This window comes from Prionailurus viverrinus, chromosome C2, assembly GCF_022837055.1.
Source record: "Prionailurus viverrinus isolate Anna chromosome C2, UM_Priviv_1.0, whole genome shotgun sequence".
Taxonomy (NCBI): Eukaryota; Metazoa; Chordata; class Mammalia; order Carnivora; family Felidae; genus Prionailurus; species Prionailurus viverrinus.
In genome coordinates this window covers 140,850,523-140,876,778 of record NC_062569.1, presented here as the reverse complement: position 1 = coordinate 140,876,778, position 26,256 = coordinate 140,850,523, and the positions used below count along the sequence as shown (strand labels likewise).

At 40.9% G+C, this 26,256-nt stretch overlaps 1 protein-coding gene across 1 annotated transcript; it reads left to right on the top strand.

Annotated features, from left to right (window-relative positions):
- Positions 1-71: 71 nt before the first annotated feature.
- Positions 72-20,514, top strand: MRPL39 (mitochondrial ribosomal protein L39). Its single transcript, XM_047875746.1, has 10 exons — positions 72-187; positions 950-1,156; positions 2,887-3,026; positions 5,432-5,531; positions 6,715-6,782; positions 9,885-9,997; positions 12,514-12,579; positions 13,488-13,641; positions 18,113-18,160; positions 20,411-20,514. The coding sequence occupies exons 1-10, from the start codon at positions 124-126 to the stop codon at positions 20,459-20,461; spliced, it is 1,011 nt and encodes a 336-aa protein (XP_047731702.1). The 5' UTR covers positions 72-123; the 3' UTR covers positions 20,462-20,514.
- Positions 20,515-26,256: the final 5,742 nt, after the last annotated feature.

The window sequence follows — 26,256 nt, the reverse complement described above, 5'->3', positions numbered from 1 at the left end:
GCAGCGCGGCCGACGGGACCGGAACAAAAGTGTTCTACGGAACGCGGTGCGGGCTCAGAGTTTCCGGGGAGGAGGGCAGAGGAGGACCTGCGCGAGGCGGTTCCTTCGGCAGCGGAGGAGGCAATGGCTTTGGGGGTCCGGGGGCTGCGCCTCTGGCGGGCCGCCCCTGCTGGCGGGGCTGGCTGGAGTGAGTTTCAGCGGCCGTGGGGACAGAGAGAGAGGATTAAAGGATTGTCGGCTCGGATTGGGCCTGAGGCGGGTCCTGGGAGGTCTCACGGGGCTGCGGGCGCAGGAGGGTCTTTACGTCCTGGCTGTGGCGGCCACCCCTTCCCGGCCCGGGGACACAGATCTCGGGGCGCCGGGTGGATACCGGGCCGTGGGAGGAGCTTGGGGCGCCTCTGAGAAGGACCCCGCGTCGTGGTGCAAACGTGTCCTTATTTTCCCATTGGAATACTCGTACGGGCTTTGTCAAATCCTCTGATTGAGGGTTTGGAAAATAAGCTCAGCATTTCTCGCTCCAGATATCGATAGTTTTGGCGAGGGATCCCCAGTCTCCTGGAGCTTTCTTGTCCCCAAGACGTTTCAAGGCGACAGCTTTGCTCACCTTCCCAATGACTAGTGTGACTTTGACTACTTCCTGGTTACTTTTTGCCTCTTATTGTAAAGCACAGATTGGAATACGACAGAGGAAATTGATGGGCAATGGGGATCTGATGGTGAGAGAGCCAAGTTGAAGGAAAGGTGTGGATCTGGGCTAGCTGCGGGTTTCTTCCCTTGGCATTTTAGTTATTAATATTAGAAAGTGGTTTAAGTTAATCTCTGAGCGCATTTTGGCGAACGGCGTTTTAAACTCGTGTTGCCCCTCATTCTTGTAGGACGGTGGTGCGGGGTGGGGTATCATCGGTGTGTTACTCATTCACTGTTTATATTTATCGTAACTTCTACACAGGATTGATAGCAACATCGCCAGCTTCGCACCTCTCACCGAGAGAACTGATAGAAATGCAGAATGACCTCTTTAATAAAGAGAAAAACAGGCAGTTATCATTAACTCCTCGAACTGAGAAGATTGAAGTTAAACACGTTGGGAAAACGGACCCTGGCACTATCTTCGTGATGAATAAAAACATTTCAACTCCTTATAGTTGTGCTATGCGTAAGTAGTGAATCAGGATACAGTTTTGACTTTCCCATAAGCTGTGCAGAAGGACTGGTTCAGAAGAGACAAGACTCGGTAATTGCTCCCTGACCTTACAGAAGTTCTTTATCCAGCATCTTCCTCTCTGTTCACTGTCACTTTAGCTCTGGAGGGTCCTGTGGGTCTTGAAAGGTTGGTACTGTGATGCACAGGTTTCCTGGCACTCACTTGAATCTGGCTAGGTTTGGGTGCTGTAATTGTTTCTGGCAGAAGAAGACGGAGGTGAAAGCCTTGTTACTATACTAGTGTGCTTGCCTTTTTTAGACAGCACCCATGGGGGGGCTCGTTAAAGGAATTTGGGATAGAGGGACCGCCCAGGCCTCCGAGGACCAGCTTTTTAGGCCTTCTTTTCCTTTCTAGCTCTTTATGGCCTAACCTAAACCTTAGGTGCTTCCCGCTTGTCTGATTGTGTGTTATGTGTTTCTTTATACTTCCGTGTACATGTAGTGAATGTGTAAGTGGAAGTGTGCATGGGGTGAATGCGGTTAGGGTAAAAGTGTGTGTTGGGATTCATATCTTAAAGGAGAGGACTGTGCCCTGTGTGTGATTTGGTGTGTAAATGAAGGGAACAGAGCCTCTGTATGGATTATTTTTGATCAAAATGCTTTCAAAGCAGCTTTGATAGAACTGGTAGTATTTAAATTTAGAAAGCTCCCCAAATAGGTATATACACCAGGATGCTCATTTAAACCACATTGTTTAATTTTTGGAAAACTGAGTAGTGATTCCATTCAAGTAATTAACAGTTTTAGTTAAAAGCTTAAGATAGTCTACATTCTCAGTCTTTTTTTCACTCTGGCACTTGGATGAGTCCTTATGACCGTTGTTTGGTTGTTCTGTGAACATTTATTTGAACCTTTGCTGTGTGATAGGCATTAGGATTACAGAGGAGGGTTAGGACGAAGCACAGGCCCTTGAGGGGTTTTGTGGGTTTTGAGGGGTGGAGATGAAGCCTTTGTGCCCCCCCTCAGCATGACACCTGCACTGACAAGTGCTTCTCATTCATACTTTCGATCGTTCAGTACACTTTTGAGTATTTACTGTATTACAGGCCTGGGGCTAGGTTCTGGATATACTGATGAGTGAACAAAAACGGACATGATCCTCTCTCTGTGGGACTTCTAGACTCTAACCCTGTAGTTTGAGCACTTCTGTGACTAGCTGTGTACTTGAAGAACATCTAATCAGGCTTAGAGTTAGAGTTGCATTCCGGTCAAAGAACAGACCAGGGCTGATGGGCTTATATGTGAATTCATACCCATAATTAAAAACTGTTAAGGTATTTGACTTGGACAGTCCATGTTAGGGAAGGACGAGGTGGTGTAGGAGCAAGACACCCAACCCATTTTGACCAGATTTACTACGGATGTATATTTATATATACAAGTGTAACTCTTGGAAAATTGTTTTATTAGTTAATAATAGATTAACTTCAAATTAGACTTAGCCTCAATGGTTTTCGTAAATGGTTTTGGCAGTTTTGTTAATAATAACACATTGGGTGTGTTGGGTATTATTTTTTTATTGGTACAGAGGTAATATGTAATGCTTTTTTTCTCCCAGAGGAAGTCAGCTTGCAGAATCTTGCCTTTCTGTTGGTTTTATTTCTTAATGTAGCACTTAAACACGTAAACTTTTTGATTTGAGTTTTGTTAGATTCAGACCTTCAATCTATTTTAAATTCCTAGATTTAAGTGAGTGGTACTGCAGGAAGTCCATTCTGGCTCTTGTGGACGGACAGCCTTGGGACATGTATAAACCTTTGACCAAATCCTGTGAAATTGAATTTCTTACTTTCAAAGATCGTGATCCTGGAGAAGTGAATAAGGTATTTCTACTTGTGTGTTCTTTTTTTTTCTCCTAGTGTTCTTCTTCTTCTTTTTATTAACATCTGTTTTGCTTTGGAGTATGAGATGTGCAAACGTGGCCAAGGTCAAATGTAGTAATGCCTGTGATAATCAGCGTTTTGATTTTTTTGCATTTTCACAAGCTCCCAAAGTACCAGTGGCATCCTTTCTTTGTACTTTGGTTTGAGAAAACTGTGTGACCTGTATTTTACTTTCATGACTTTGTTCCACAGACATTTGTTGATTTTCCTCTATATTTCATTCTCTCTACTGCTTGAATTCAGCCGTTGACCATCGTTGGATTATTTCAGTAGCTTTTTAACTCTCTGTCCCCACCTCCCTCTTTAATACTAAAGTCTTCCTTAGTAGGCCTGTAAGACTTTTGTTAAGCGACATGACTGAGTGTTGTGTCATTTCTTCCTCATGACTTTTCAGGCCCTGTGGGATCTGACCCCAGCGTGGCTTTCAAGCTTCACCTTCGCTGCATCTTTCCACTTCCTCTCTGCTGTGGCCACATTTGAGGACGTGGTCACTAGTGGTTTTTGCTGTGTGAGCCTCCTGGCTTTTATAGGTGTCCTTCTTCAACTCTGGGTATTTTCTTTCCTCCCTGTTAAAATCCTGTTTATCGTTTATAGTTCTATTAAAATGCTGTCTGCTCTGTGGAATCTTCTCAGTTTCTTCTTGTCAGGATGAATCCCTCTGTTCTTTAGGGCCTCACACTTGGCTAACATCTTCAGATATAGTATTTTAATCATGCCTTGTGATGTGAACTGTTGAATGCATTGGATTCTCGGCTCTGTGAAGACAGGGATCACATCCTCTGTTGGGCCCAGTCCTTGACTTACATACAATAGGTATTTAATAAATACATGTTGAAATGAAACACTTAAGCAAGAAAACTATGGATATGATAATAGTAGCTTATATCAAGTATCAATTATGTATCAGGCACTGTCTTAGGTGATTTACAGGTATTAACTCATTTAATCTTCATAAAAAACACATAAAAATAGATGCTATCGTTCCCATTTCCCAGAAAAATAACCTGAGGCAAAGAGAGGTTCAGTAGCTTGACCAAGGTTACCAGTTTAGGAAATACTAGAGCCTGGATTTTAGTCCAGGCATTCTGATTCTGGAGTTCAACAGACATTAAACACATTTAAGTAGGATAGACGAGGAAGTGCGTTTTGCTACTTGCCTTCAAGACCTGAGTTTGTACTCCTTTTTAGTGTATGTTGTGTGGTTCTGTAGGATACGTTCTGGAGCGGTCTCTGCTGCACACAGCCAAGTGGGCCCACTCTTGTCCGCAGATGTGAAGAGCTTGTGAAAGTCAAGTGCCCAGTTGTAGTAGTGCCAGTGTGGGGCACAAGATAGGCGGGTATGATAGGACTTGAGTTTCTCTTTACGGCTCTGATAAGGTCATTGCATGGATACCCACATTAGGCATGTCCATGGGTCAAAACGTGCCGAGTAAAACGAAAGCCCAGTTAATAGTGAGTTTGCTCTGCCGTAAATATGAGTAACCTGGGTGATGTGCTCTGTGGTGTTAGGCATAGGAGAGGAGTCACAAGTTCTGAAGAGTTCAGTGTTCCCTCTCTATTATATATGGCGTAAACAGGTGTATATTAATATGTGTATTTTTCTTTACTTTAGTACAGGTTTGTTAACAAGTTCTCTTTATCCTGGGTTAAAGAGAAAAGTTGCTACCGGATAGTAAAACTATCTTGTGTTTGATAAACATCATAGTGTGTGATATCTTGTACAGAAACACTGCTAACAACAGAAGTTGGTACTTCATTCTGCAGTGCTTTTTGCTCGGTAGAGGTAATGTCGTGGCCTGATGTTAACTATTGCCACGTGCCAAGGATGGATAGAAAAATAGTTCCTAAGTCAAAAGTTAACCAAAAATTTTTTTTTATTTACTTATTTATTTTTCAATTTACATCCAAGTTAGTTAGCGTATAGTGCTACTATAATGATTCAGGAGTAGATTCCAGTGATTCATTCCCAGTGTGTAACACCCAGTACTCATCCCAACAGGTGTCCTCCGTAATGCCTCTTACCCATTTAGCCCGTTCCCCCTTCCCCCACAGCCCCTCCAGCAACCCTCAGTTTGTTCTCTGTGTCTAAGAGTCTCTTATGTTTTGTCTCCCTCTTTGTTTTAATACTATTTTTGCTTCCCTTCCCTTATGTACATCTGTTTTGTATCTTAAATTCTTCATATGAGTGAAGTCCTATGATATTTGTCTTTCTTTGACTGGTTAATTTTGCTTAGCGTAATACCCTTCAGTTCCATCCATGTAGTTGAAAGATAACCTAAATTTTAATATTGAAGAAACAGTGAATCTTAGTGTGTATTATGTTTGTGTATGTTTTATTTTTCTAGGCTTATTGGCGTTCCTGTGCCATGATGATGGGCTGTGTGATAGAGAGGGCATTCAAAGATGAATATGTGGTCAGTTTGGTCAGAGCTCCAGAAGTTCCTGGTAATGTACATATGCGTGCACACACGGATTTTGTAATCATTGAATATTTTGGTACCTATTTTTGATATTTTATAGAGCTTCTATTTTTTCTTTTTTAATTTTTTTTTAATGTTTTTATTTATTATTGAAGGAGAGAGAGAGACAGAACATGGGCAGGGGAGGAGCAGAGAGAGAGAGGGAGACACAGAATCCAAAGCAGGCTCTAGGCTCTGAGCTGTCAACACAGAGCCCGATGAGGGGCTCGAACTCACAAACCGTGAGATCATGTCCTGAGCCAAAGTCGGACACTTAACTGACTGAGCCACCCAGGCGCCCCGAGCTTCTTTTTTTTTTTTTAGCTCATTTCTAATTTTATGTGATAGAAATTACTGTCGTACATACATTCCATTTATAACCGGTAACAAAATCCATCTTATTTAATTACTGGAGGTCAATAATTAACATAATACAATTCGAGGATAATGTTTCTCTTGAATATGAATTCTGTGTAATTACCCTGTTTCAGTGTTTGTTTCCTACCACTTTAGGCACTTATTTCTAAATCAAATGTGTGGAGGAGGAGGAAATAGGAGTATAAATAGAATTCTGGAAAAAGCTATGTTTAGGAGGTACCATTTCAGCAGAAATGACATGACTCTGGGGCGGGGGGGGGATCACTTTTGAGAAGATGGAAGAGTTCACAGTCTTTGCAATTTTGCCAAGATTCCGCATCAGTATGTGCAATAGGATCGCATTTGTAAATTTTCAAAAAAAGATAGGAGTATATACGCCAAAAAACTTAAAAAAGCTCAATAAGTGATTCTAAGAACAAAACAACAAAAACAAAGCTTAGAAGACATTAAAAAATTCAACATTTCACGCCCACGTAGTCATTTGTCTACATACTAAATATCTGATTCTTTTGAAGTTTTATGTCTAGTAACTGTGAAGTCTCTATAGTGATAATATTCTGGACGAAAATGTGAATGTTTAAAAAGTACTAGGGATTTTGGTTCAACAAAAAGAGAGTGAGTGAGGGAAGGCTGGTAGAGCTCTGGCAAGAGCTGGGATAATGGTAACTTTTATAATTTGTTGAGTTGGCAGAGATTGCTGGCCTTCCCTTTTATGGTCTAAATATTCAGTTGTTGCAAATTAGTAACTCTAGTAGATTTGACTTTGCCTCTCATTTTGGTTGGATTTACAGTAATCTCTGGAGCCTTCTGCTATGATGTAGTTCTGGATAAGAGACTTGATGAGTGGATGCCAACAAAAGTAAGTATAGTGTTTAGAATATGAATTTTAGAGTATGTACCTTCTTTGGTTAGAACGATTCTTGTGTCAGTGTTGTTGAGTGATACTGCATGTTGAGGATATTTGAAAGACCTTACCTGCCTACCTGTGTTGCATTTTCAGTGTATTCAAGACAGAGCATAGGAATGGGGGTTTTCCTCATGTGGTCAGCTTTATGTCCTGCTTGACCTTTTCTGGAAGTGCTTTCTTCCTTGTACTGTTCATTCCTTTTCTTAAGATAGTGGTTTTCAAGATGCCCAAGCTATCAAATTTACAAGTTTAATTGTCTTGGTTGATGTGGTGGTGGGGGCCCTGGAGCCTTACTAACTTCCTGGGTCCTCAGAGCACAATGTAAAACTCATTGCCCTAACCGTTTTAACCTGTTGCATACTGCGAGGTCTCCCTGTATACCAGGGTTACGTTGAGAGGAGGGGTGGAGGGGGTAGACGGTTAGTGAATTAAAAATCAGACTTTGACAAAGCTAAGCTAACTCAAATAGCAACAGACTAGACTCTTGGTGAATGGTCTGATTGCACGATGAGCTTCTCCTGTTTGATCTGGGAGTTGGGTAGCATCAGGGACCTGGCTGACAAAGACGATCTGGATCAGATTCTCTGTGGGTAGGATGTGCTGGTGGCTTTCAGATGTCCAGCCCAGAGATTTTAGTTATGATTGGGGAGACAAGGCAGATGCCTGAATCTTTTTTTTTTTTTTAATTTTTTTTTCAACATTTTATTTTATTTTTGGGACAGAGAGAGACAGAGCATGAACGGGGGAGGGGCAGAGAGAGAGGGAGACACAGAATCGGAAACAGGCTCCAGGCTCTGAGCCATCAGCCCAGAGCCCGACGCGGGGCTCGAATTCACAGACCGCGAGATCGCGACCTGGCTGAAGTCAGACGCTTAACCGACTGCGCCACCCAGGCGCCCCGCCTGATTCTTAATTTTTTTAATTTTTTTTTCTTTTTTTTTCAACGTTTTTATTTATTTTTGGGACAGAGAGAGACAGAGCATGAACGGGGGAGGGGCAGAGAGAGAGGGAGACACAGAATCAGAAACAGGCTCCAGGCTCCGAGCCATCAGCCCAGAGCCCGATGCGGGGCTCGAACTCACGGACCGCGAGATCGTGACCTGGCTGAAGTCGGACGCTTAACCGACTGCGCCCCCCAGGCGCCCCCCGCCTGATTCTTAATTAAGCAAAACCGTATGTTCTACAGATTGAAAGTCTGGAGGTCAGAAAAGGAAAGGCAGTGTAGCATAGCATTTTATCAATTCCACAGTGTACGTTTTTTTCACATTTTAGTATCTCTGGAAATGTCTTTAAAAAAATTTTGTTTAATGTTTATTTGTGAGAGAGACAGAGAGAGAGCAGAGAGCGAGCAGGGGAGGGACAGAGAGACGGAGGTACAGAATCTGAAGCAGGCTCCCGGCTCTGAGCTCTCAGCACAGAGCCTGACGCAGGGCTTGAACTCACGAACCACGAGATCATGACCTGAGCTGAAGTCGGATGCTTAACTGACTGAGCCTCCCAGGCGCCCCCAAAATGTGTCTTATAATAGATGGCATCTTATGATTATAATTGCCAGTGTTTTTTTCCTTAGTGGTACATTTTAGTGAAATATTATAGTTCCTAAAAGCAAAATTTTGGAGTCAAAGCAGATTCAGGTTTAAATTCTGACTTTGGAAGTTATTTCTTATATAATCCTGCTTATGTTGCTTAGTGTCAAGAGGGAGAGAGGAGGGAAACAGGAAAGAACAAAGAAAGGGAGGGAAGAGAGGTAGAAAGAGAGATAGGGAAGGGGGCAGGGAAGGGATTGAAACTTTTTCTTCATGATCTCTGAACTGTGTCAATATAATTTATTTTTCAGATATGCCCTCAAGTTGAAGAAGTGATTCTTACTTTATATATTTGCATTATTTATGTCATAAAAATGAACGCAATCAAGATTCACTTCTGAGCTGTAAAACTTGCTGCTTCTTTTTCCTGTTTTAAATATAAAACTTAAAAGGGCACCTGGTGGCTCCCTTGGTTGAGCCTCTGACTCTTGATTTCAGCTCAGGTCATTACCTCACGGTTCTTTAAGTTCGAGACCCACATAGGGCTCTGTGCTGACAGTGCAGAGCCTGCTTGGGATTCTCTCTCCCTACCTCTTTGCCCTTCCGCCACTGTGTCTTTCAAGATAGGTAAATAAACTTACAAAAACAAGTTTTAAATATAAAACTTAAAAGGCACTGGCTAATTGCAGGCATCATGGTATTGGGTGGACTGCTTAGAAGAAGTAGTAGAGAGTTACGCAAGGAACAGCTGTATACTGTGAATGTGGATTTGTTATACAGTCAATTATCCCTTTAAGAATGGAGAAGAGTCATTCGAAAAAAAAGTCTCATAGTTTATGGAAATAATTTTATTACAAAGGTTGTGTAAACAGTGCCTGGTTTTTCTGTATCAGTAATGAAGGATCTATAGTATGAAAACTCAATTATGGTTTTAACAAAAATCTCAGATATTGTTAATGTGTATTAATGATTTTAATTGCATAAAACCTCTTCATTAAACAGGTTTTTAATATTAGCTATATGCCATATTTGGGGCAGGGCCAATGATGACATTACGTTTCCTGGTGAAACTTTCTGAATCACGTAAACAGTGTTTTCCCTGTGCATTTATAAAAGCTTAGTTTTGCTTACAATGTAAACAGATTTTTATATCTTTTATTTCTTAGCGTTTCTAACTGCATCGTTGTTTTAATGAACATTTGTTTAATTATGTAATTCGAATAAAAACTTAAAATTTCTTTGTAGGATTATCTTTAATAATTATTAATATAGACTGATATCTTAATTACAAGTAAATTACAAGTTTATAGTTCATAGAGTTGAGATAAATTGTTGACCTTACATTTTACGGTCTAAAAATGGTCTAAATAATTGTTGCAAATTAATAACTTTCTTTCCGAATAAGTTTGCTTTTGCTTTTTCTTTTAGTTGGATTTATAATATTTAGCATACGATTTTATCTTACCTTCCTTATGGAGAAATGCTTTTAAGTAAATTGTTACAAAAGGTTAATACTTTCTTTTCGAAGGAGAACCTGCGTTCCTTCACAAAAGATGCCCGTGCTTTAATTTATAAAGATCTTCCATTTGAAACTCTGGAAGTGGAAGCAAAAGTGGCATTGGAAATATTTCAGCACAACAAGTAAGTGTTGGCTTCCTTGAAAGCAAGGCTAAACCCCCCAAAGTTACATGTAATGAAGGAAATTCAGCTCTTAAGAATCTTTATATCCGATGTGGGTAGGACACTGTTCTATTTTTAGCTCTAAGATCTCTTTTCCTGTACCAACCTATTTACTTTCATTCATCCCACTTCCCAGCCTCTTTACTTATTTACTTACTCATCCCATTATTTATTTCCCTGAGAAAAAAACTTCGCTCACCTTTGGTAATTTTCTCACTTGGTCTCACTTCTCTGTTTCTCTGGCTGGTCCGTCCTCATATCAGCTTGGCGGTGTGTTTCCCTCTCTTCCTTCCATCGTGAGGTGATAGCATACATGAAGCTGTATCATTTTGCACGTTCGGCAGCCTTTCCTTCTCATCCTCTACTCTTTAAATGCGAAGGGTGAGATAGAGAATGCCCGTGGTCTGGAGGGAGCTAAGGGGAGAAGTGAAACGTTTACACAGCCGGGTGGGTCTTCGTCTTCTGCACCAAATTATCCATTAGGGGGATTTTCTTTGCCAGCATTTTAAATCCTCCCTGCGTTCTTAATTCCCTTTCTCACTCGGAAAACTTCCAGTTTACCTGTTACTAATTGTAACAACATAAACTATATTTTAGTATTAATCTCATTGAAGCTAGAACTAGTTAGGGAAATCTACATTGCAAAGAAAATAACATAGATGCTAGATTCTGAAGACAGAATATGCTCTTGCAAATTGTTCAAGGTTCTGGATTGGAAAATCTTTAGGTATTTGTGAATTGAGGCATACGTTCTCGTAATGGTAGTTTATAATATTTTGCGTAGCCTGGAACCAGTGAATTAGAAAGCAATAGGAATGTACTATTTTAACTGAACTAGAGTGCAGATAGTTCTGTAGAACCAAACCACCGTTGCTTCTATAAGAAAATTCCTTGGATTGCTAGAACATAACAAGACACTTCCAGTGCCCCAATTCTAGGGTCATGCTGTCCAATAGAGATATAATGTGAGACATCTAGAGAAGTAAGTTTTCTGGTAGCTACAGTAAAAAAGTCAAAAGAAAAGGTGAAGTAAATTTTAATAATACATTTTATTTAAAGTGTATGTAAATGTTATTTCAACATGTGATCAATATTTAGAAATTAATGATATTTTGTATTCTCTTTTTCATACTAAGTCCTCAGAATCTGGTGTGTTTTACTCTTGAGGCACATTTCAGTTAGGACTAATTACATTTAAGTGCTCCATAGCTTCCATAGTTTATTTACTCTAGCTGTTCATTCCATGTGATTTCCCATCCCCTCCACTGGACTTTCAAAGTCCAGGAGAGGCTTATAGGACTTTGGTAAGTTAGTTGAATGTGTGGAAGGACGTAGGGATGGCTTGGGGCAAGTTTGAAGGGACAGAGTTTGGGATGGTTGAAGGTAGATCTGTGATTGGGCTTTTCTGCTGCAGTGGGAGTTTTAAGTGGCTTCAGCTCTCTGGGGACAGGTGCATGTCTTCGAGTTGGGTCAAGAGAGACAGGTAGTCAAGGTAACTGGCATCCTTAGTAATGCATGGGGGCTTTGGCAGAAGGGGTGTGGGCAGTAGGTAGACGTTTGCACGTGAACTAATGCTTCCCGAGTTTGCCATATACAAACGTAATACTTTTTAGCACTCTGGCATGAAGAGAGAAGGCTCTTAGTAGTGAGTGGTCAAGTTATGGTTTGTACCTGGGCTGTGCAGTTCCGTCTATGCTATTAGCTGTAGTGACAGAACTGGGTAGGTTTGAGAGACATTTAGGCAGTAGCATTGACGTGATTTGGCAATGCGTTGGATGGAGGCGGTGTGGTAGGTGAAGCAGGAATCAAGGAGATCCCTGCAGTTTTTCTCTCAGACACGTGGGTGGTTGGTGGTGCCATTTGCTAAGTGAGGAAATTCAGCAATGAGGGTAAGTGTGGTGGGAAAAGAAGGAGCAAGTTTTCACTCTGTTTGAGAATTCAGGAGTGTAAGATGCTTGTGGAACAGCCTGGTGCGTGTCCGGAAGGGTCTTAGATACATAGTTTGGGGCTCAGAAGAAGGATGTGGATTAGACGCTGAGATATGGAAGATAAGGACACAGAAGTGGTAATTAGAGCTGTGCGCATCAAGGAGCCAGCCCAGGGAGGATGCTTGCTTGAAAGGAGGCTTTAGGACAGGTCCCCTGAAGGGGAGAGAGGAGGAAGAGTGGCCAGAGAGTTGAAATAACAAGCAGTAGGGAGTGCCACAGAAACCAGTGGAAATGAGCACTTTGACAGATGGAGGTGAACAGTGGAAATAAGGACAGAAAGGTGTCCGTTAGGGTGAGGCCAGGGAGGTACCTATGGTTTTGGTGGAGCCGTGAGCTTGTGGCCAGACTGAAGGAAGTGAGGTGTGAAGAGGAGACTCCAAGTGTAAACCCGTCTGAAAAACTCTGGCCAACGAGGAAGAGAGGGGAGATGTCCTTAAATCCCTTTTTGTGCATTTAGGAGTAAGTCGCTTTTTCTTTGTTCCTCTTTAGGTACAAAACGGATTTCATAGAAGAGAAGGCATCTCAGAACCCTGAGAGGATAGTCAAGCTGCACAGGTAAGTAAAAATAAAGTTGCTGTCCTGCTAATTTATAGGAAGACTTAGGCAGTGGAATTGACCTGACTGAACGTACAGTTATGACTGAAAAAGATGAATCTGTGCCATAATTTGTTATTCTTGTTACCTTATTTTCTGTTGCTTTGTGCATTGTTTTGGTACGGTGCTAATTGGAAGGTTTAAATTCTCTTCAGGAGCCATTGTGGTTTCTGTTCCTCGTTTTATTGTTTCTTATTTCTATTTCTTCATTTCAAGAGTTGAAAACCATTGTTTAAAAATGTGATTTTTAACACTTAACTTTGAAATTGGGCAAAATATTCATTGTTGTGAATTGAGCATAATTCACGTGTATGTGCAAATATGGATACTGACTGGTAACTACTTATGTTACGTGTAAGTGAAATAGGAACGTGCTGATACTGGGATGAGGGAGGTAAGACCGTGCATAATGGATTTGCAGAAATGACTTCATGGCCTGTATCTGTGTTCTCAGCTTCATGTTTTCATGACTCAGTTAATTTTTTTCTTTTAGAAAGCTGCTCTTTGGACAATCTGTCCTGTATAGTGAGTTCTAAACTCTATTACAGTGAGTTGTTATGAGGTCGTAGATGATCAGTTTTAGACATTGGATTCACTTGAGAGCATGATGTGTTCAATGATCTTAAAAATCTCTAAAGTTATATCAATGCTAGTAAGGAACAAGGTTCACTTGACTTTAATTTTCACAGTTTTAGCCGCTTCACTTGAGATTATTACGTCAGGGGCAATTAGAGATTGAATTGAGCCATATAGAATGTTCTTGATTGTGGACATTGCCTCAAAGAGAATGAATAGATTCTTTTTTCCCCCAAACTACTCTAAACGATTTGATTTTGAGGTTTTATTTGTTTATTTTTAAAATCAATCAGATTTGGTGACTTCATTGATGTGAGTGAGGGTCCTCTTATTCCAAGAACAAGTATTTGTTTCCAGTATGAAGTATCAGCAGTTCACAATCTTCAAGCCACGCAGTTGAGTCTTGTACGAAGATTCCAGGGTCTGTCTTTACCGGTACACTTAAGAGTAAGTAAAGCTGAAAGTTTCAGGTCATCCAATTTGGGAGCGGATGTCATTCTGGTTCTTGATTTTATGCTAATTTGAAGGATGTACATTTGAATTTTCATTAAATTTTGTGACACTAATATTTTGTAAATTCATGTTTATGCTAAGAACAATTTTGCTCAGAATGTAAACGGATAATTCACGAAAGAGATATTAGTTGAAAAAGTTGAATCAAACTGAGATAAATAATTTTTCAAATTAATATAGGGGAGGGTGCATTGAGATTATTGGAGTGCATGTTGGTAAGACCCTCTAGAATGCCTTTTGGTCTTAGGTTTGGCATGATCTATTCATGACTCAGAGTCTTTTATTTTCCATATTGCTCCCACCCGTCACTAATTTTTTTTTTTTTTTTTTTTTTTTTTTACTCTAAATCCAAGTCAGTTAACACATAGTATAATAATGCTTTCACGGGTAGAATTTAGTGATTCTTCACTTACATATAACATCCAGTGCTCATCCCGACACTGGCCATCCTCCTTAATGTCCCTTGCCTGTTTAGCCCATCCCCCCACCCAACACCCATCCAGCACCCCTCAGTTTGTTCTCTGTATTTAAGAGCCTCTTAGGGTTTGTCTCCCTCTCTGTTTGTATCTTATTTTTGCTTCCCTTTCCCTATGTTAATCTGTTTTGTTTCTTAAAATTCCACTTATGAGTGAAATGATATGATATTTGTCTTTCTCTGACTGACTTCACTTAGCATAATACACTCTAGTTCCATCCACGTTGTTGCAAATGACAAGATTTCATTCTTTTTCTTCGCCGAGTAGTATTCCATGGTGTGTGTGTGTGTGTGTGTGTGTGTGTGTGTGTGTGTGTGTGTGTACACACATATATATTCACACCACATCTTTATCCATTCATCAGTGGATGGACATTTGAGCTCTTTCCATACTTTGGCTATTGTCGATAGTGCTGCTTTAAACATTGGGGTGCATGTACCCCTTCTAATCAGCATTTTTTAATCTTCTGGATAAATACCTGGTAGTGCAATTGCTGGCTTGTAGGGTAGTTCTATTAATCAACTTTGGATTCTGAGATAGTTCAAAATCTTTGTAGGTCCACATGCAGTTATAAGAAGTAATAGAGAGATCCTTGATCCCTTTACCTAGTTTCCCCAATGCTGACACCTTGCAAACTTTCGCAACCAAAGTATGGACTGTGACACAGTGAAGATGTAGTACAGTGTCTTCACACGGCTCTCTCCTATTGGCTATCGATAGCTACGCCCACTCTCCTCTGCCCCACCCCCTCCTCCTTACCCCTGGCAAATACTCATCTGTTCTCTGTTCCTATGCATTTTCATTTCAAGAGTATCATATGAATAGGATTATGCATTGTGCAGTCTTTTGGGATTGGGTTTTTTTCACTCAGTAATTCTCTGAGGATTCATCCAAGTTGTATGTATCGGTAGCTTGCTTGCTTTCTCTTTCTTTCTTTCTTTCTTTCTTTCTTTTAAATTGCTGAGTAGTATTCTGTGGTGTGGATCTACTGTGGTTGGTTGAACCATTCACCCATTAAAGGACATTTGGGTTGTTTCTAGTTCTTTGGCTATTACGAATAAGGCTGCTATGAACATTGGTGTACCGGTTTTTTTTTTTTTTTTTTTTTTTTTTTTTTTTTTTTTAATTTTTTTTTTTTCAACGTTTATTTATTTTTGGGACAGAGAGAGACAGAGCATGAATGGGGGAGGGGCAGAGAGAGGGAGACACAGAATCAGAAACAGGCTCCAGGCTCTGAGCCATCAGCCCAGAGCCCGACGCGGGGCTCGAACTCACGGACCGCGAGATCGTGACCTGGCTGAAGTCGGACGCTTAACCGACTGCGCCACCCAGGCGCCCCGGTGTACCGGTTTTTGTGAATATATGTTTTCATCTTTCTGGGATAAATGCCCAGGAGTAAAGTTGCTCGGTTAGAAGGCACATATTTAGTTTTTAGGAAACTATCACACTGAGTTCCACAGTGACTGCCATTTTGCCATTCCTGGTATTTGACATTGTCACTATTTTTTATCTGAGCCATTATGGTAAGTTTGTATGATTTCTCATTGTGGTTTTAATTTGTGTTTTCCTATTGGCTAATTGTGTTGACATCTTTTCATGTGTTTATATGCCATCTGTATATCTTTTTTGGTGGGAAATTTATGTTTTTTGCTTATGTTCTAACTGGATTGTTTGCTTTTTACTGTTGAATTTTGAGAGTTTTTTCCTAGTATATTCTAGATATCGGTCCTTTGTTAGATACATAGTTCGCAAATATTTTCTCTCTGTGGTTTGTCTTTTTGTCTTCTTAACAAAAGATCAGAAGTTTTGCAGATCATAAGTTTTAAATTAAAAAAAAAATTTTTTTTAATGTTTATTTTTGAGAGAGAGAGCATGAGCAGGAGAGTGGAAGAGAGAGAAGGAGACACAGAATCCAAAGCAGGCTCTGAGCTGTCAACACAGAGCCCAGCGTGGGGCTTGAGCCCATGAACTGTGAGATCATGACCTGAGGCGAAGTTGGACGCTTAAACGACTGAGCCCCCCAGGCTCCCCAGAAGTTTTTAATCTTGATGAAGTCCAGTTTATTAGTTTTTGTTTATGGATCATGCTTTTGGTGTTAATTCCAAGAATTCTTGGTCTGGATCTGGATCCCAAAGATTTGTCTTCCTCTTTTTCTCCCTAAAAGTTTTATAGTTTTATATAGGTTTGTGGTCCACTTTGTGTTAAGTTTTGCACACGGCGTGAGAAGGAGGTGGAGGTGCACTTTTCCTGCCTGTACATGTCAAGGTTCTCCAGCACCATTTTGTTGGAAAGGCTGTCCTTCCTCCAGTAAATTGCTTTCACCCTTATTAAAAATCAGTTGGGCATATTTAATGGTCTATTTCTGGGTTCCCTGTTCTGTTCCATTGATGTGTGTCTCTGTCCTGCCAGTGGCACAGTCTTGATTACTGTAGCTGTAAATAGTTCTTCAAATCAGGTGGAATAATTCATCCCATGTTGTTATTATTTACAAAAATTGTTTTAACTATTTTCGGTTCTTTGCCTTTTCATTTAATTTTAGGATAATCTTTCTGATTTGACAAATCTTGCTGAGATTTTGATAGGAATTGAGTTAAACCCGTATAATTTAGGGATAATTGACATCATTACTAAATTGAGTCTTCTAGTCTATGAACACAGTATATCTTTTGTTTAAATCCTCATCTCTTTCATCAACATTTTGTAATTTTTAGCATATGTTCTGTTTTTCGCCACATACCTGCTTCCTTTCCTAGCTTTCTGCATTTCAGTAAATGGCATCATCATCTGCTTAGCTGTGAAGTGATCCTTGGCTTTTCTCTCTCCCTCCCAGCCATGCTCCGTCCCATCCATCAGCAAGACCTTTCAGCTCAACTCTGAAACATGCCCTGAATACCTTCCATCACGTAGCGTCTCATCTGTGCTCACCACTCTTTCCAAGCCCCTTACTCATCACCGAGGATGCTCCCCCTCCAAAGCACATTCCCTGCTTAGTAGCCAGAATGGCCTTTTTCATACTCAAATCAGATCACGTAATCCCTTTGCCCCCAACACTCCAGTGGCTTCTTGTAAACAGATCCTGACCCTGTAGCCTGTCTCACAAAGGCCTGCGTTACCTGGCCCCTGCCTGCCTCTCTGATCTCTCATAGCACTTTCTCTGTCATCTGCTGTCTTCCAGCCACACACTCCGGGGTCTGCACCAGCAGTCCATTCGGCTGTCTTCCTTTTAAACATGCGATGCTGCTCTTTTCTCCAGAAGGGCTTATGTGTACATATAGTAATTTTACCTTTCATCATGGATTCTGCCAGGTCATTCATGTGACTTAGTAAAATTGATGTGGTCCTTACGCATTTGGCACAGTTTTCATGTGCATTCTGATGATCCCTTGCTGTATAAAATTGTTAAGGATTAAGTAAATTGGTTTTATAATTTTATTATTGTCTGCGTTAGTTTTTACTTGTGCTTAGGGTAATTAGGTAAAACCTCTGGGGCTCCCATTTCAGTGTGAAGATATCAGTCAGTTTCTGATGAACCTCTCCTTGTGACTGCTGATGGTGTGGAGAATGACCTCTAGCTGGTTGCAAATGGCTATTTAAGGAAAGAACTACAACCTGTGGGAAGATGGGGCACAGTTTTGCTTCCTGTTAGAAGAAACACTGTCTATGATGGTGATGATTAAGGACAAAAGAGGAAGAATGGCATGTTCTTTAAAAAGTCTTAAAAAAGACTTAGTCTTTTTTGCTTAAATGCCAAGCAAAGTGGCTGTCCCATTAAATACCTTTTCCCCTACTCTAACCCACTTCTGTAACCACTTAACCTCATTAGTACTGCCTTCTTTTTTATGTGTTTGCTTGTTTAAAACCTATATAAGACTCAGCTGCTTTTAACTTCATTGCTTTATTTAATTCATCGTGACTCTTTTCTTTTCAAGGCACATTTTACTATATGGAATAAGCTATTGGAGAGATCTCGGAAAATGGTAAGTATTTTTGACAGCTAATGAGTACTGTTCCATGAAGAAAGTTGTTTTGAAATTAAGCAACAACAAAACAGTAAATAAAGAAATAAAAGAACACGGAAGAAAAAAATTAATTGGTTGTCTCTGTAGCTAAAGGCGGTGTTGTAGCTGTTGACCCTGGTAGTATCTTGGCAAGAGAAGAGCTGTGATTTGGCAGTTCTCTTGTATTTATTTGTGAATATTGTGGAAATGATGTTGTGGAACCTGAAGAAGAATAAGGGGACCACCATATAGTAGCGAGAGTTCTTAAGGGGGTCCAGTGGTGTTAATTGGGTCTTCAAGAGATGGTATTTTTTGTAAGCTTAATGAACATTTAAAGAGTGAGACTTGTCACGTGTATTTTGAAGCTGCCTTGACTGTTGGTTGACAGATGTGCAAATTTCCTGGGTACTTGGGTTTGTAGCTCATTCTGTGTCATCAGTATTTACATTTCACAAGTAGGAATGATTATATTTCTTGACCAGTTCTATCCCTGTTTACTCTTTCATAGACTAAGTCCTTAGCCTTTAGTTACATTATCTGAGAGCTATTCTGTGTAGTCTGGCCTCCTTGAACTCATCCTGGTTATTGTAATTTTCCACTCTAGTCAAGCTTGCAAATACACTCAAACTTTTTTTTTTTTTTTTTTTTAGTTTACATTCTTATATCACTTTATTTCTTCCCAGCTTTACTGAGATGTATGACACCTAACATTGTTTAAGTGTAAGACATACGCTGCAATGATTTGATGTGTGTATGGATTGCAGACCGATTACACAACAAGGTTAGCTAGCATATCCATCACCTCACAGAGTGACATATCCTGTGTATGTGTGTGTGTGTGTGTGTGTGTGATGAGAACTTTTAAAATCTACTTTCAGCAACCTTCAAATATACAACACTAGTATTCTTAACTCAGACTTGTTTTCTGGTTTGTTTATTCATGGCAGTTTTTCTGTCTGGACTCTGTTTCCCTTTCTCCTCCTGTATATAAATGAAACATCCGACTCATTCTTCAGTACTTCGTCCAAGTCTTACTGTTTCCATGAAACCTTCTCAGAGCAATCACTGAACAAATATCTATTCCTGCAGTTTCTGCTGGATTATATGCCTCCTCGTATAGTTTTCTAATTGTTTCTGCTAGTACTTTTACATTCAGTCTGTGAACCCAGTCAGTGCTTGTTATGTATGTGTCATGCCAGGTTTTGAGCTCACCCTTTGGTATGTGGGGTTGCTTGGGGCTGGGTTGGGGGGCTGGCTTGGGAGTTATCTCAGAGGAAACTGCTTGCCTAAAAGCACGGAGAAATGGAGAGCATGGTGACTAGAACATAAACCTGGGTGTACAGTCGTATGGAGTGTGGGCGAGGAGTCCAACAAAGTGAGCTTCTTGGAAATAGCATCTGAGGGGCTTGTCTTCCATGGTAGGGAATTTGCATTCCCCTCCTGAAGGTGATTGGAGGCAACTGGGAATTTGAGAAAGGAAGTGACGTATTGGTCAGCTATTGCTGTTCCAGAGCTCACTCTGGGGCAGCACGGGAGAAAGCTGTGACGTAAGCCTGCAGTCTGTTAGAGGGGTGGAAGAGATGAGAGCCTCAAGTTCGGGTGTTGCGGTGAGAGCCCCGGGTAGAGTTCGTTGAATTCTTGTTGATTGAAATGTGCACAGAAGAGAACCTGGATTCTGCAGCGGCAGGCTCGGGTAGCTGGGCAGAGCCCCTCAGCGAGATAGGTAATGCACGACGTGGGGCAGGTTTTGGGGTGATGAGTATAGTTTAGCTGTTTGATGGATGTGTTTGAGTGACACAGACTAGAAATAGGGACATACAGGTCCCTATTTCTACTAAACCTGTAACATTCTATGTTTAAAATAGAATTATGTCTCTCAAGAAACTCTGTTGATTTAAAATACTGTGTTACAGCATTACTGGGCTTTTTCTCACACTAAGGATTTCATTTTGTAATTGAAAAATAAAACGACAAACTTGGGAAGGCTAGATGGATGCCTCATTATATTTTGAGTGGAATTGTTGTACTTTACTTGATAATTTCTGTTGTGACCCTGGCCTTATAAGGTTTCTTCTTTTTCTACTTACCTTTCTTTAATAATTACTAACGAAGGAGAAAGACCAGGGGTCATTATAGGGGAAGGACTGTGGAATGATCTAAAATGGTGGGGGGAGGGTGGAGCTAAAAGTCGTTTTTATTAGAAAAGTAAAGCTATTCATGTTTTTACAGGTAACTGAAGATCAAACTAAACCTACAGAGGAAAGTGCATCGACCCAGTAATTTCCTAAAAATTAAATATATATAGTAAATTAAAATAAAAGTTTTCTACAAAATGTTTGTGTGGGCTTATAAAGATTAACTGTCTTTTTCTCCCTAAGATTTATACTAATTTATACTTTTTCCTTTCTTTAAAGGATAAGACAGCTTATGCTGTTCACAATAAAAATTTTAAGCAGAAACAACCCTGCGCCCTCCAGCTCCCCAGATATAACACCTTGACATGTTTTCTCCATTCAGTTCTTTTTTCTACATGTATAAGCACATGTACAAATACAAGTGGAATCTTTTGAAAACAAAGGATCATACTAGTTTCCGTTTTTGCTATCTTATTTTATTTTTTTATTTTTGAGAGAGAGAGTGAGTGGGAGAGGTGCAGAGAGAGAGAGGGGGATAGAGGGCCACTCTGACTGCAGTGAGCCCGATGTGGGGCTCGAACTCATGAACCACAAGATCACAACCTGAGCCGCGGTCAGACACTGAACTGACTGGGCTACCTGGGCGCCCCCATTTTTGCTATTTTAAACAATGGCACGGTAAACATTTTTGTACAAAATGTTTAAGTGCTTTGTGGTTAGCTTAGTTGAGTATTGACCAAGTTAACAGTATTTCCTATGTTCTGGCCATGGTGCTAAGCCTTTCACATGGAATCTCTTATTTAATCCTCAAAATGTGTTGAGAAGGTGTTTCCATTTTGTAAGGGAGGAAACCGACAGACCGTAGAACTGGCCAGTAGCAAAGCTGGAATGTGGACCCACGTAACTTCACCCGCATGCTCTACACCGCCTCACATATAAGTGACGTCAGAGGAATAGACTCTGGTAGTAGAATTATTGACAGATGCTACCAGAGCTTAGCCTCCACAAGGTTTTGCCAAATGGCAGTCCCAACCACAGTCTGGGAGTGCCTGCTTCCCATGTCTGGGGCAAATCTTGATTATCAGCCCTTTTAAAACCGTTTGGCCAAAAGATTTCTTTCTGTTCCAGGTTGAACACTTTGCTTTCTGGGCTTAGTACACAGGTTTCTTCTGAAGATTTGATTTCTTCCCTGGGTGGGATCTACTTCCTAGAGACCATATCTTCCTGTTCCTTTGGGAACTTTCTCATTGTGTTGGAATCTCTAGTGAATTCCATCTTAAGAAAAAGCGTCTAAGAGGTGAGCCCTTGCGTGTCTAAAGGAGCTTTGTTTTGCAACTTACATGTGGTCAACTGGCTAGAGTTGTAGACTGAAATGTAATTCTCTTTTTACGCTTATTTATTATTGAGAGAGAGAGAGACAGAGCATAAGTGCAGGAGGGGCAGAGAGAGAGGGAGACAGAATCTGAAGTAGGCTCCAGGCTCTGAGCTGTCAGCACAGAGCCCAATGTGGGGTCAAACTCACAGACTGCAAGATCGTGACCTGAGCCGAAGTCAGACACTTAACCGACTGGGCTACCCTGGCGCCCCCGAAAGGTAATTTTCTGTCAAGATTTTGAAAGCAACTCAGGTTAACTTCTGGCATCTGATGTTGCTAATGAAAAGTCTGATACCCTGTCTGATTTTGTTCCTTTTTATATAAACTGTTCTCTTAAACCTGCCTTCCTCCATATCACCTGCCCTACCACACCCCCACATGCATACGCACTTGGGGTACTTTTAGGACCTTGATGTTCTAGATGACCTAGATGTTTCATATCTATCTAGGTTTTTAATTATTCTGGTGCTTTCAATTTTGATAACTCTTTTGAGCTCTAGGGAATTTTTCTTTTTAAATATTCCTTTTTCTGTTTCTCTAATACCATTTAGTTAGGTTTTAGATCTGTATTTTTCCCCTCTCTTTTTTCTTTTTCTTTCTTTCTTTCTTTCTTTCTTTCTTTCTTTCTTTCTTTCCTTCCTTCTTTCTTTTCTTCCTATGTATATCTTTATCTTTTTAATTGAAATTCATGTTTAACAGACACAGTGTATCTTTCTGAACCTTTTATTTATTTATTTTTAAGTAGGCTCCATGCCGAATGTGGGACTTGAACTCATGACCCTGAGATCAAGAGTTGCGTCCTCTACCAGAGAGCCAGCCCTCTCTGTGACTCTAAAGAACAGATAGAATTATATTCATTTATTTCCTGGTCCCTGAATTCTATCTTTCCTCAAGTGATAGATATTTTTGCTTATCTCAACTTTTCATGTTTCAGGGTTTTCCCCCCAGCCCCCAAAATCTAGTGATTGTTGGTTATTAGTTTTAGTTGGAAAGGTGGTTATGGGGAGATTGGATGGCAGCTCTGTGGTCCAGGCAAGGTTTAGCTTCTGTGAGGATGAGTACTGATGCTGGCTGTTACGATGGGGATTTTCGAAATGCTAAATGATGGGGTCTTCGGTTTTGGTGACAGATGCCTATATTGACTGCTCTTGTTCCTCCCAGACAGTTCTTTCACTTACGAGATCCCTCCAATATTTTGCCTGGGGGGAGATAACCTGGACTCAGGCCTTTCTGTATTTGGAGATCGGGGATATGGGGTTGAGGTCAACTGGTTTGTATATAGACCTCTAATCCCCCTTTTAGCTCCTTTTCTGTCTTTTACCACCTCTGGGCTTCTCCAGGCCCATCGTCTCTCTCTTCTGATGGGCTCCCTCCACATCCAGTCTAGGTGGTGACATCCTCTACTGTTACTAGTCACATCTTTTGGAGATTGCTGGAAATTTCTTGTCTGCTCCTGTTTTCCTCTCCCATCCCCTTTGTGGATTGATACTTTGATTTTTTTTTTTTTTGAATTATGAGCTATTTTAAACAAAATAGTTGTGTATTTTTGTACAGAGACATGCAGAACTTCACCCTTATGTGAGTGGACATCTGTCATGCTTTTGGGGGACCTAGCACTGCGTGAACATCCACTCTGGTGACTTCCCCCATTATGGATCTTATCTCAGCAAGTGCAAGAGTGGAACTTACTTTCCGAAATTACCTGGCAGCTGGGGCTCAGCCAGGCTTCACGCCCAACATGGGACTTGAACGCACGATTCTGAGATCAGGAGTCGCATGCCATACCAGCTGAGCCAGCCGAGCTCAGCAAGAGTCACCAGCAGACACACTTGTGTGACATTTGGGAGTGACACCAGGAAGACAGAGTGGCACATGGGATGCACTTTGTCGAGGGGAGCAGTGACTTGTGGCTTCCAAGGCAGCAGTGCTCCAAGGGTGCCAGCAGGTCCCCCTCTGCAGCCACTCTGGTGTAAGGGCGTTTCTTCGAGCTGTGTAACCCGATTTCCAAGCCTGGGCCTGTCTGCGAGCCATTTGTTTCCTGCGTAAACTAGCTAGAGCGGATCCCGTCGTTCGCAACCGGGCTTGTTGACGTGTGACCACTACCCAAGTGTAACCATTGTTAACCTTTTCCCTTAGTTACTTCAGATCCTTGTGTTTTTAAATAAAAAGCTACCTCTTCATTGAAAATCTTCCTCTTCTCATTTCCTTCCAAGAACTGCTCTCCTTTTTGTGCAGAGCTGGACCCTTCATGATTTGCAGTGTGTCGTATCCTCCGTGTATTAAACTAAACGCAGTTGGTTTCGTGATACATGTCCCTTTGAAACGTCTTACTCAGCATTATGTTTTCACGTTTAACATGTTGATACGTGCATAGCTGGTCGATACGTGTAGTATTCGTTGTATGATTAATCCCATGATTAATTCATTTCTCCTATCGGTGGCCATCGAGGGTGGGCTTTTTAGTGTTACAAAAAGAACATCCTTGTGTAGGTTTCTTCGTGTACACATTTGAAGGGGAACATGCATCTTCAACTCCACGAGATGTTACTAGTCACGCCAATAGTTGTACCGGCTTACTCCCTATCAGCGGTGAGATCCTGTCTCCCCTCCCCCTCACACACACTTGCCATCGTCAGACATTCAGGTTGATTGGCTCTGCCTGATCCTGTCTTTTGATTTCGTTTGTTTAATACCGAACAGAACAGAGACCATGAGCATCTTTTCATTTGTTTTTTATCCAACACGGTTTCCTCCTGTCTGTGTTACCAGTTTATAGCCTTTGCCTCTCATTTTGCCTCCCCAACTGGATCTTTTGTCCTTTTGACAGGAGTTCTTTATATATTCAGAAAGTTAAACCTTTGCCACTGTACATATCTTCTCTAGGCTGGCTCACCTTTTAACTTTGTTGTGCTGGCTTTAATTTTAGTGGGGTCAAAATTACCCATTTTTTTCCTTTATGATTTATATGTGTTTAAGAAATTTAAGAAAGCCCTTTCTGACTTGAAGTAGCTCGGGGTGTTGTGTGGAAATGACGCATCACTAAATTGTACGCCCAAAACTAATATTAACACTGTGTGTTAACCCACTGGGATTTAAATAAAAACTCGGAGAAAAATAGAAGGCATTGTTCTGTGCTTTGTAATATTTTCAAGTCTCGTTTTTCACATTTTTTAGTAGTGTACTTGACGTATAATTTTGCATATAGAGGGAGGGAAGGGACTGATCTGATTTTGAATTCCTGCCTACCCCACGCGGAGAGTCACTTATTCTCTGCCATGTTCTTTCTCTCCACCCCGTGCTCCTGCCTTGCTGTCCTGTGTCCGATTCCTTCACAGTCCCCGGGGGTTTTCACCGGCCCATGTGTCTGCCCTGTGCTGCTGCCTTGCAGTTTTCATTAGTACAGCTGTCTAGCATGTTCCGAATTCTTGCTTATTCTCCTTTTTCAAAATTGTGGTTATTGTAGGACCAACTTGTCAGCTTCTGAGCGACTTGTCTTAAAATCTGTTCTTCTGATTCTGAAATTTCTCCACCAGGTTTCTTTAGGTGATGGCAAATATTCTTTTACTCCTTTTGGCCTTTCGTGTCACAATGTGTTAGGTTTTTTCTTTTAAAAAAGCATGGGGGGTGGCACCTGGGTGGCTCAGTTGGCTGAGCGTCCGACTCCGGCTCAGGTCATGATCTCATGGTTCGTGGGATCGAGGGCCGCGTTAGGCTCTGTGCTGACAAAGCCTGTGTCTCCCTCTCTCTCTGCCCCTCCCCTTCGTGTGCTCTCTCTCTCTCTCTCAAAAAGAAACGTTAAAAAATAATTTTTAAAAAAGCATAGAGGAATCGTTTTCCCCCTGAAATCCACGTTCCTGCAAAGATTGTAGATCTGACAGTTTCTGCTGTAATTAAATTAGTATTTGCTCAATATTTTGAGACTATTTTGTTAGCAGCATGTATTCTGGTTTGCGGTTTTTATAACTTGCTGGCAAATTGTTTCTTTTTTGTCATTAAATAAGGGTCTTCTGTATCCCATATAATGATTTTATCCCCTTTAATTTGGTTTCTTTAATCTATTTTTTTGTTTAATCTGGTTCTATTATTACCTTGGTTTTTTTGTCGTTATTGTTGTTTTTCTTTTTCTTTTTTTTTCTTTTTTTTTTTTTTTTTTGAGAGAGAGAGTGAGAGTATGAGCAGGGGAAACAGGCAGGGGGAGAGAGAGAGGGAAAGAGAGAGGGAGAATCTTAAGCAGGCTCCACACTCAGCACAGAGCCCGGCGAGGGGCTCGATCCCACGACCCTGGGATCATGACCTGAGCTGAAATCAAGAGTCAGACGCCCAATGACCGAGCCACCCAGGCTCCCCTTACTTTGGGTTTTTAACATTTTCTTGGTATATGTTTTTTCTGTCCCTTTACTATTAACTTCTCAACTCTTTTTTTCTTTTTTTTTTTTTTTTGGTCATGAAGTTTCAAGTCTTTTGCAAACAGCTTAAAACTGTTGTTTTCTTTTAAAATCCAGTCTTGGAATTACTGTCCTTTACTAGGTAAGTTTTAGTGCGTGTACATTTTACTGTGATTATCT

Coding starts and splice junctions, on each gene's coding strand:
- MRPL39 (XM_047875746.1), top strand. CDS start 124: ATGGCTTTGGGGGTCCGGGGGCTGCGCCTCTGGCGGGCCGCCCCTGCT. Junction 1,157..2,886: donor TCCTTATAGTTGTGCTATGC/GTAAGTAGTGAA, acceptor TTAAATTCCTAG/ATTTAAGTGAGTGGTACTGC. Junction 9,998..12,513: donor GAAATATTTCAGCACAACAA/GTAAGTGTTGGC, acceptor GTTCCTCTTTAG/GTACAAAACGGATTTCATAG.